Here is a 12,672-nt window from a genome sequence, read left to right as displayed (position 1 = left end):
TATTCATAACTTAATGTAAGGACTAATGCATTATGAGTAAATTTATTAAAATTAATACACCTATATTTTATGAGAATAAATATTTAAAAACGTATGTGTACCATATTTTTGTAGTACTTATGCACTATGGATATTGGATACAGAATACTTAATTGATAGGTATTAGAACTTTCAAATATAGTGAAATATTAATAACTATAAAGTAAGTTAATGTTAACAATGAAAATGTGTTTTATTTCCTGTATAATTTTTAAAGAATTCAATCTCATTAAAAACTTAAATAATAATTTTATCAATAAAACTAATTTGTTGAATTTCATACTTCGAAACTAATCTCACTTTAAACGTCCTCCAAGATTGTACTTCACTCTCAGATTGCAACCGTTTTTAAGTTGTGGCCGTGACATCTTACCAGTGTAATCACATTCTAGGTGTTTTGGCATTTTTTATTTTAGTCTTTTTGTTTTTTTTTTTTAAACTTGGCAATTAAACTCCCTTGTTGGCACCTCAAATGATGTGTCATATTACTAAATTTAGAACGAATTGTGCGTTGTTTTCAAATCGTGATTGAATTTAGTTAGGATAGACAGAAATAATCATCTTTTACTACTACTCATTTTAATTATTAAACTGTCTTAAACTATTATTTACACTGCAGCGAATTTTGATTAAATTTTATAGCGCTGTACACAGATATCAGTAGATACTAGATACCTAGACGGTTATGAATGATACTTTTTTTTTATAGTATAGACGATCATGATTAAATAATTATGTTTATGTAGGTAATTATTAACTTAAATCAAGGTCTAGTTAGAAGATATAACTTAATGATAATTTAATGATAATACTAATATTAATGATTTAGGTCAATATTAATAATATTGAGAAAAATGTATAAATTCGAACTTCGTACAGTTTTAATACAATATAGTTATATAAATATAATACTGTTTAAAATATTATTATAGGTGACCTACGAAAATGCATAGCTAATTATGCAATATTGGATTAGAACCAAATATTGCGTCGGTAAAAACTAATAAGTAATACTAAGTAATAATTAAAGTAAAAATAAAAAATAAACAGTAAATGATAAACAACATTTTGTATCTAAAGTAATTTACTGTTTTGAATTAAATAGGTATATAATATATAAATATATAATGAATCCTTTTTATGGTAAGCCCCATAGGGTAATTAAAACGTCGCCAATATTAAAAAAAAATGTTTCATTATATATAATATTATATTTATATTTACATACTTGGTTATATTTTCTCTAAAATAATCTATATGATATTACCTATAATTCTTAAGATGAGTTATATAATATATAGTGTTAGGCATGGCCACGAGGATAATTTTATTTTGTATACATAGGTACCTAGGTCGTAATTCTAAAAAAATCCTCCAAAATCGTTTTAAGTAGAATTTATAGAATTTAATTACATAAAAAAATTACCGACTTATTTTATTGTAAGTTGATAATTAGTACCGGAGACACTTTATTACCTAACTAATGTCTTAAGTATTATTATTCAAAAAACAATAAAATAGCATTGATTAAACATTGAACTCAGATATTTATTCTTAAAGGCAGTATTAAATAAAAATAAAATGTAATGTGCATCTATATGTTTTGATATACGAGTAATTTTTCAAAATGAAGAATTAACTTATTTTTTTTTAGATGATTTAAATTCTATGTCAATTTCGTTGAAATACCTTGTATATAATATTTCATGTTAATTTATTGTTAAATCCTAAAATTCGTAAATGAAATTAGTATAGATAACTTATTGTAATATCATGTATAACACATATTTAAAAATATCAACACTACTATCACTATTATATTAATTTTAATATTAGGTACTAATATTATTTTATAAAAATTATTATAGATATGTATATTTATTTATATATGTTAGTAAATAACTACCAAGTAATGGCCCAGATTCCGAGACTTATCTCAATAAAAAATATATATACACGTATATACTATGTCATACACTCATACCATACATAAAACAATAATATTGTTATTTGCTTATCAATTGTTTTGGGCTTCGTTTAGACAAGCTTGTAAATGCGAATAAGTACTTATATTGAAATACCTATAATATTGCTTCGATTTTTTTTTTTGAGAATAAAGGATTTTATAACTGTTTTTAAAAATCTGATATGATTATTACAAATTTGTTAGACACTGTCGTAGAAAGAAATTTCAAAGCAAAATCTTCAGAATGACTTTCCTGCAGTTATTTCTTAAAATTACATGATGTTAAAATTGTTATATATTATATAATTCGAGTATGTGTATAAAGTGTTTTGATGTTGTAATTTTAAGTTATTTTTATGTATATATATCTAGTTATTAAAAACAATTAGAATTATTAAATCATCAATAATTAGAATACAACGTATTGGTCTTATGCAGTATACGCATTCAAAAACGTAATATATCGAACTCCTCAAATAAGCAGATAAATTAAAACTGTGGTGTGAGTCGTTAGTTCAAGAGTCACCATAACTTTTATCAGGCTTGATAAGAACTATAGCGGGGCGTGCACTATCTGCGAGTAATAAACTATACACGGATGCCGATCAGTGTATGGTTAAACGCCTTAAATGACACACACGTGTTGATTGTTCTTTTTCGTGACAAACGGAAATAAAATTAAACTTGTTTAATAGTTCTTCATTTTTGTTTAGTGCCTGAATATAACGCTTACATGGACCACCCAATGGACTTTCGACAATAACAGGCCCCTGTACTGCCTGATAGTTCAGTCACACAAACAGTGATTTCGTCCACTTCTCAAACGTTTCTTTTTTTTACTTAAAAATTCTGTTTTGAAATGCCAACTGAAACACCAAGCTCGAGATATTCGCCGGTGGATACGCGCGTCGAGGAACATGTCGCTACTAGTGCAGTTCCCAAGGTCAAAGATGCTGCAAATGATGAGGATGGATATATAAACAAGATGAAACATTTTCTGACCACAGCAACGTTAGCCAATAATAGCTCAAAAACCAAACCATCCAAGAATTGTAACTGTGAGTAATTAATTATTCCATGTCAAATTACTTTGACAAACATAATAAGGAGATTGTTTACGATTAGGCATATATTTTTAAGCATGTACAATGTACATGGATGATGGATGAATAATATTTTTAATTATTAAAATACGTTTTATAATAACCAATAAATACTTATCAACAGACTAAATAAAACATATTTGTAAAAAGTGATAAACAAGTGTAATTTAGTAAAATCAAAATAACAGTTTATACACAGAGGCTTGATATCCCCAAATACACAACTAATTTCCCAACTTACATTTGCGACCACATACAACTTACATGTATTGAATTACTCAATCTCAAAATATTTTTGAGTACTTTTCATTAAGTTTATAGAAATAGTTTCAAATTATAAGTTAAAATGATCCAGCTCGTAGAATTAAAAATTATAAGAATATACATAAATGTTTAGTTTGCGTAACATTTAACTAAATAAATATAAAAAAGATTTTAAATAATAAATAGACAATGTCATGTATTAATCATAATTTATCACACATTTTGTTGAAATTAATATTATTAATTTTGTAATGACTAGTAGAATTATTAAATTTCATCGTAATTTGATTAAATGGTCATATAAAATTTAAATTATTGTTTTTTTATTAATGGTTAGCATATAACATAAAATCAATTGTACGATGATTACATTTTTAAAAATTATCGCAAATTTTAAAGTTTTAGACAATATAAATTTGAAATTAATATTTAGTGGGAATTTTTTATTGGAAAAATAGCTTGAAATCACTGGTTCATAATACCTGTATAGGTAGTATATATTATCTATTTACGAATAGTTCGTAATTCTTTAAAATCTAAAATGTATATTAATAAAGTATTTTTGATATTTTCCAATTGTTTAAGTAATTGTGGAAATATACGTTAGTTTCTCAATAAATTATATGTACGTAATGTATATGCATATATTATATCGAAAAATCGGCGATAAGTGCAATAAGTAATCAGTAATTAGAAATTACCTAGTATAATATGATTAATACGATTAGAAAACTATAATCTATAGATTAAAATTATTTCTTTACCTTTTAATATAATTCAACTTATAAATGGACAAAATCTGCAGTAATTTAATTACCTATCCTGATTACTTTTTATCTAGTAAGATATGGATTCCCCGTGATAATTTTTTTGGTGATAGGTCACCAAAAAAATTAAATGTTATAAATAATGAAAAGTACTGAATAATTATAATTCATAAGTTACTTAGTTATTAGATTCTTTTAAACGTACAATTTGTCATGTTATGCGTTTGTAAGACGGAGACGATGCATTCGGTTGAAGCGTCCTCTTAACAAAACATTTAAATTTTAAGTGAGTAAAACATTTTTTTAATTACAACAAAATAACTTGAGTTGTTAGAGAAATTGACAAGCTTTTTGATTGAGAATGAATAATCTTATCAATATAAATTTAAAAATGTCTATAAATAGCTCAAAAGAGTTGAAATATTAAGAAAATTGTACCATAGCTAAAAACGTTATTAGTTATCCCAATGGAAAAAACAGATATCATTGTATGATTAATTCATTAATTGTGTTCTGTTCAGAATCAGAATTTAAAATCGATTTCGAATGGTTATAACGTTATTGGAATAATTTCATAATTTTGCATATTAAAATGATTTAGCTTGATTCGAAAAAAAAATAATGATAATTCTCAACAATCCTAGGTCTATATTTTGATATATAAATATCGATCGCCAAACTTACATGGTGTAAGATTAATGTCAGTAGAAATGTTCAAGTGTCAATGATACGATTCGTTAAATTTCTTTCGTTAGGTAACAAGTTTTTCACTCTTCTAAAATTTTTTAAATAATTCTGAATAATATACTCAATTTAAGTATGTATAGATAGTAAGTAAGGACTTCGTCCATTCTTATATACTTACGAAACCACTGCAGGTTTTTCTTGTTTTATTCCATCTCAACTCCCAAGTATTGTTCATTGAGTTTTCAGCAAATGAAAATCATAACCCGGTATTCTATTAGCTCCTATATAATATCACAGTCGTACGGTTCTATATACCATATCAAGGTTTTAGGTCACCTATGATTTTGGAAGAAGTCATGACTTATTAGCTTCAGTAATTGAAGAAAAATTAATGATGTTCTATACCATATAGCCTATAATAGTAAATTTTATTAACGTTCAATTCTACGTTAATACGATAATAATTACGTTTTTCAAATAAAAATGTAAAACCTTGAATTTGTACCAAATATTGCTCTTTTTTTAAGATATTTACAAAATAATATGACATAATATGTTAATATAATATATTCTATACATGCTCATTTTTATTATAAAAAACATAGTCAAAGATCTAAATTCAATTTAAATAATTAATTGTTTGTGGATTATGTATTCATTTTTTATTATATTATTAATTTAGAAAACAACTATCATAGATTGGCATGTATTAAACTCCAGTTAATTTTTCGTTATAAATTAATTGTTATTAACTGTTCATAAATCATAACTTTTAATTTTTTAAACTATTTTTTATAAAATGACCTGTGTTTAACTCCAGTTAATTATTTTTAACCAATTTTCGATTACATTCAATTATTTAATCAATAGCAATATATATTATATACCATATTATTAAAATAAATTGACCTATTGTCATATTTAAAGGTAATAACGCTATATGTATTAAACAGAGATTCTTTCAAATAATTTAATTTCAAAGCAATTATAGTTATGACTTATGAAAAATTTAAAATACTTTTCATAATATTATTATTTTAATTACATTTTATCAAATTAAACAAACTTTACCGATTAAGTTAAAAAGGAGAAAGTAGGAATTGTTTTGTTGTGCAGTAGATGACAAATGTACCTCGTCGTTGAGAAATAAGTCACTAAAATGTATGTGTTAAATTTGTATTCAATGGCATACAAAAAACTATTCTAAAAGAAAATGGTCTGTACTAAAGTAATTTGTTTTACTATTTTTATAAGTATTTTATTAAAATTCTAACTTAAAAGGTTTTTAAAAAATATTTTGACCATATATTTTAGAAAATTTTTAATAGGCTATGAACAATTTACGAGAAAATTTACTAAGCTAAAATGTTGGTATTTAAAGGAAAAATCGAAAACTTCAAATATTTATACAAGTATATAGCTAAAAAAAAAATCAAAATATTTTGAAAATATATTTTATCATGTAATCATCACTCCGCTCAGAATCTAAAATTCTAAAAAGCCCTATAAGAAAACAGCTGAAAAAATACGAGTAACCTTTTAAATTTGAGGATACATCAATCATTATAATAATATTTTAAAACTGTTTATCAAAAAATATACTTCACTATCTATAAGTTAAAATTTTTACATGAAACAAATGTTATTTGTTGAATATAGGTGGTTTAGTGGTTATTTAAAATGACTTGTATCCATTAATGGAATTTTAGGGCATGTGTGTATTGTGTATATTAAATCAAACGGCACCAAAATATTTTTTTTAAAGATAATTAACTTAAAATTAAAAGTCTCTAATTAAGTTTTTATTATTTAAATTTATAAGTATGTATAATAAAAACATAAAATATACAAGTATTCGTTAAATTACTTTTTTAAAGGTATTGTTAAGGTATTATGTTATACGAACCGTATATTTTTCCACTAATTATTTTTTATAGAAGAAATATTTGTACTTATTTAGCTATTATTTGATAATGATAGGCAATTGATGAATAGGAGTGATATTCTATCATTTCTAATCATCGCTTCGAATTTCAATAAAAAAATCTCCCAATAAAAAAGCAATAATTGGGAATAATTTGTATTGATACAATTCAAACATAATTCTGAATAATACAATTAGATACTCAATTATCATATAAGTATGTTAATTTGTTTAATTATCTGTTAAGTAGGTACATAATAATTATAAATTTAATAAAATACCGAAAAATATTTGATGGATAATTGTTTATTTTCGTTGAAGTATTACATTTTTAAAAATTTTGAATTCTTACGCTTAAAAAAATCTAGTAATTTCACTATTTTAGGATAAAATAATAAGGATACAATACATATAAAAAATAATATATTGTCTAGTTTCAATGTTATACATATTCAAAGACGTATTAAGTAGGCACCATAAAACGATTACTGGTTTAAAATTTATTTTATTTAACTATTGTTATTTTATTTGTCATTCAATAATAAGGAGGTACATTGATATTTCTAGTTTATAGTTCATATATTTTAAGTAGTTGAAAAACAGCTATTAATTTAGTTAAATGGAAGTTTGATTGAACAATTAATGCTGTATGCATTACCAGTATGGTGATACTACAAATTAATACCTACATTACCTAAATTAACCAGACACATGTTGTATTTCTATCTATTGCAAATGGACCACAATTATTGTGCCTTATTTCTAAAGTATAATAAGTAGGTATCGTATAAATAGTGTATACTGTATAAATTGGTTTTTAATTTTTAATTACTAAAGAAACTTTTATAAACCCCTTTTATTGATGGTGGGTATTTTTCGAAGTTTAATTCAATTTTAATTAAATTAATGATTAAATTAATTAATATGTCATTATTTTTTTTCCTCTAATATGATTATGTATTTTTTTCAAATTGTATTTATTTATTTATTTGTTCATTGCATTTTTATCTTATCAATGAGATATAACTTAAAATATTACGGAATTTTCAATTATATATTTGGGATAGTATTATGTGTATTAAAAATAATTTTAAATTGGTTAGTGCTATATATATATATATTGTATAAAAACATAATATAGATAATATATAATACGTAATTCCCATGATTAATGACTATGAGTAATAATACTTTACTGTAGGTAAATAGTAAATACTAAACACTTGGAACGCAATGCTATAATTATAACATTATAATAAATAGGTAATATAATTTTTAGAGCTTCATTACTCGTAATTAACTTTTGATTAACTTCACTATAATTATTAACAACAATAACTTTTAATTAAGAAAAAAAAATTATAACCATATTAATAAATATTTATTTTTTACAACAAAGATCTACCTATAGTATTCTTACTAGTTAAATATAAAACATACTTGTACAATGTACACTGTTAAAAAATGTCATGACTCATAGATAGTCAATAGTAGGTAATATTATAATATAAATTAATATTAAACATATAAATATTTGTTTATATAATATAATACATTTTGTATATTATATAAATTTAATTAATATAACACTAAGTTGGTAGTCTGATTTCTTATAGTTTTGACTTTTGATGATGTATATATTTTATTTTCAATGACAAATTGTCATATCATATACCTATTATTGGCTCATATATAATAATACCGATGAACCATACATAAATACCTAAAAAATACCTAAATGTATGATGTCATACATGAAGTTTTGATTTGTGATGTAAATATTAAATATATATTTTAAATTCCATTTATAGAAAAAGTAATTAGTACACGTAAGTTATGACAAGAGTCAAGAAGTTTCAAGTTCTTATGACCAATATTTTTTTATTTACAAAAAATCTGAAATCGATGGAGGAATAATACATTGTTACTTTTCGTTTAAATACCAAATTTTATTAACTTTTGAACTTCTAACATTTATAAAATATATTATATTATCGATATTTTTAAATAACTATAAACTTATGATGACCCTTGTACTATATTTTCAAGAATTTCACACTAGTATGAATATTAGATGAAAATATCAAGTATCTATTAATGTATTCATTTTTGTATTACGTACGAATAAAAACCAAAATCGATTTTGTCGATACTAATAATTTGTAAATATCCCTATTTTTCCATATTTTTATTTTCGCTTTTTTTGTTTTGTTTTTTGATTATTTGGAAAAGTACTGAAAATTTGATACCCAAAAGTACTATATAGCTAGATATAGTCTGCTACTTGAAATTATAAAGCTGTAAAATTGAAGATTGCACCTTATAAAGAGTGTTCAGTTATCAATTTCCTAACTTCTCTTTATAAAATTTGTAGGTCGTTAAGGTTTTCAAAAGTTGGCAATGTTGATAAGGTTAGGTACAAGTAAATTAGGAGTAAAAAATCCAGACAGCATACAGTATTAGTATTAAATATATAACATATAGATAGTTCACATAAAATATTAAATTAGCTTAACATAAATTTACCTATTATTGATTTAGTTCTAAGTGCCGCAAGTTGTTTTTGTAATCAATCGAATTTTTAATCTTGTCAAATATAGCAAAATAATTAAATTCTAATGTATAATTTGATGCTATGCTCTAAGTGAAAATAATCACGTATTTGCGTGCAATAGGTACAATATTTAATCCCGTAATGGTACATCGTGTTTGTAGTTCAAATAGTTCAATATGTGATCATGATCATATATGTACCTATATACTATATCCTTATGAATTATGATATCCAATTGTTCATAATCGCCTTGTTAATTATTAGACATCGATAATCTGAGATTGAAATGGGAAAAAACTATGGGGCTAATTGCTAATATGACAAGTTAAATATTATTAAATTACTATATTAATTTATTTTATAGGTACTTTGTACCTTGTGGTTAAAAAGCGTTGTATATATAATAAAAAAAAGTTAATATATTGTATAGGATACAATGATATATTATTTTTGTCAACGAGGTCAATTTTGATGCTATAGAAATAATAATAATATACATCGTAAATTGTATTAAGTAATAACTAATAACTATAATAAATTTTTATTATTTCGACGTAGTCACGTATTCACGATAACTAAGATAACATGTTATCATCGTAGAATATACCAAATTTACGTTCACTTTTTATAGCAGGAAGTCAGGAAACGAAAGGCTTTAGTCTTTAAGTTTAAAACAGTCAAGTAATCCAACTACGGTAAATTTGAAGAAGTAGTAGGTAATTATTTTGTCATTTTTCACTTTTCTTTATTCGCATACATTATGAAACAATTTTTACGAAACCTGATGTAATTTTACGGCCGTCGATCAAACCTTTGCAAAAAATAAGTTTGATTTCCGTTTTGGGAATTAAATAAAATTTAAATCGAAGCAATACGTCTTGTAGAAATAGTTGGTGAAATAATATAACGATAAAAAAAATAATTTAAAAATTCATCATATAGGCAATAATAGTACCATTGGTTGTGAACACAACGATAAATATAGTTTATCGTGTCCGGTCGTATTTATATTACACGTTGTCAGCGCCGCAACAGTGTTGACTGTGTCGCTTTTCGCGCGAACTGAGGTGGAATCTCGGTCAGCAACAGAGCGGTTGTGGGTGGTCACGGACGAAAACGAAAGGCGGCGACGAGATAATGTGGACGGCCCAATTCCGGCGTGTTGTCGACAGGAGTTTATCGTTCTGCTTGACATTTGCGAATCTCAACGGCACTGGCAGACCGCGTCACGTACGCGGAAGACCCGATAATATTATGACGATGATAATAATAATAATATTATTGTGGTGGCGGTCTGTGCGATTGCCGTTCAGATCCGAATAATGCACAGCCGTACGACCAGAGACGTATTTAGGAATTTTGAGCCCCAGGTTATCTGAGTGCCATTACTTTTTTTTTATCGCCCAAATGACCTAAGTTAGGTTAGGTTAGGTACCGTATTATATCAAAATTCTCTCCAAAATTTACCACCCCCCTAAATACGTCACTGCGTACGACTGTTGTCCGGATGACGACGCACAAGCGAATCTCGGTCGGCGGAACGTTTGAGTTGGGCACTGTCGGCGGCTGTCGGACTTGCCGTTGCAAGTTGAACTCTGCCGGATCGAACGCAGTCGTATACCCTTCGCCTTGACCACCTTGGCCGCCGTCCATGGTCAACGCTAACGACCTCGGAATCGTCATCGATTGCCGCGATTGGCCGTCAGATGTCTGACCATATGGTACTCCGTATAGTGGAGCACGTGGGTTTTCTGTTTCCTCGTCAATGTGACGGTTGTCGTCATCCTTGTCGTTTCTGCCGACGGTCACTATATAGTGGTCGTGGTTGGCCGGTCCGATGTTAAAACGGGTGTCGTTCGACTATCGCCGCAGAATGAAAATTCCAAAAGACGAGCTCGTTATTCGCGTTGCACAGCGACGTGTAAAATCCGAAATAACGGGTGGTAGATCCTATGATCTTTTTAAAAGAACGACAGATTATACTTTAGTACATCGGATTTGACGGGTGAGCGGGATTCCGGGGGTTATAAAATAGACCGTTCGTTTTAGGGGCCTCGGGTCCTATAGGTAAAATTTCTAACTTTGTAACGTATATTATAGTAAATTACTATAACAATAATATTGAATAATATAATGGTCAAGAAAAAAAGTATGTTAAGAAATTACCCTCACCCGTTTATTTTAACTATCGTCGGGGACTCAGTTTTAAAATCCATCTTCATTATTTTTCAAATACTCTCCAAAAAAAAAATATAATCAATCCATCGAATTATTTATAAGTATAGCAATTTATTTTTAAATTGTGATTCGCCATCCTCGGCCTTTCGAGGTCCAAGACGTAGATTCGACATTGATTATACCCGAACTGTACGAAAAAAATATAATGAATGGTATAATACATTTATAATTAGGTTTATTTTAACATCGTTATACATCTATTATAGATGTATCACTTACTTGATCTTCTGACTTATGTAATAACACGTGTAGCTCGTTGATCACTTCAAAGCTTGTGTGGCCTTTGTAACATGCTATCTTCACGTGCTGTAACAATGTACCATCACTCCTCCCAAATAGGTGCCCACCAATTACATTAACTGCCGAGACCATGGCCATCTTTCGGGTCTGGTCACTGATGATTATCCCAGATGTTTTCAATATCAACTTGACGTAGTCAAAGAACTCTTTTCCATCAACTACGTTTTTGAGAATTAACAAATCCATTAACATCCAATCGGGCAACTTCACCACATCATCTTTAGCCCATGTCTTGTACATCACATGGTTGGTGTTGTATAAAGCTATACCGACATCATACTTGGTACTAATAATATTGTATACCAACGAAGATTATTATTTAAGACTTGTGTAAAATAATAAAATATGTTTGTACTTTTTGATTACTGTTAGGGATTAGATTAAATATTTATATTTATGATTTAAATTTATCGAAACCAATTATTGATATAGTTATCATATATAACTATATTAATATTACAAAATTTGTTTCGATAACTCAAAAACCAATGAAATATTTTGTGTAAAATTAAAGTATCTACGATTTTATCGATCGCTGAATTAAAATCTTAATTTACAACTTTCAAAATGTTTTAAAAACGTCCGTCCAACACGAAATCAAACGATCCATAAATATCTTAAAACGTATAAGCGCTATACTTATTAAAACATTTTGTTAACTCTTGAACTTTCATGTTGGTAAAAACTTTCTTTTACTACGACTATTTTGCATTTAACATCCAATTATAATTTCTTTATGCTGTTTTTAATGTATATTATTATTCCTATGAATACAATATAACCAATAACAAATTAATGTTACTAATATTGTGCTTTTTAATTTTTTTTTC

At 26.4% G+C, this 12,672-nt stretch overlaps 1 protein-coding gene across 2 annotated transcripts in view; it reads left to right on the top strand.

Annotated features, from left to right (window-relative positions):
• The window catches only part of LOC114131055 (lysosome membrane protein 2-like), a 29,092-nt gene that overhangs the window by 13,702 nt on the left and 2,718 nt on the right, over positions 1-12,672 (top strand). The window contains exon 2 of one of the 2 annotated variants that reach the window (XM_027996177.2): positions 2,719-3,063. In XM_027996177.2, coding sequence (XP_027851978.1) covers positions 2,865-3,063 — 199 coding nt within the window. In that variant the 5' untranslated portion in view covers positions 2,719-2,864. Of the gene's footprint in view, positions 1-2,621; positions 3,064-12,672 lie in introns of those variants that run through there. The other variant, XM_027996178.2, reaches the window with a different exon arrangement.

Source organism: Aphis gossypii, chromosome 1, assembly GCF_020184175.1.
Source record: "Aphis gossypii isolate Hap1 chromosome 1, ASM2018417v2, whole genome shotgun sequence".
In the NCBI taxonomy this organism is placed as follows: Eukaryota; Metazoa; Arthropoda; class Insecta; order Hemiptera; family Aphididae; genus Aphis; species Aphis gossypii.
This window is presented reverse-complemented; position numbering and strand designations above follow the sequence as displayed.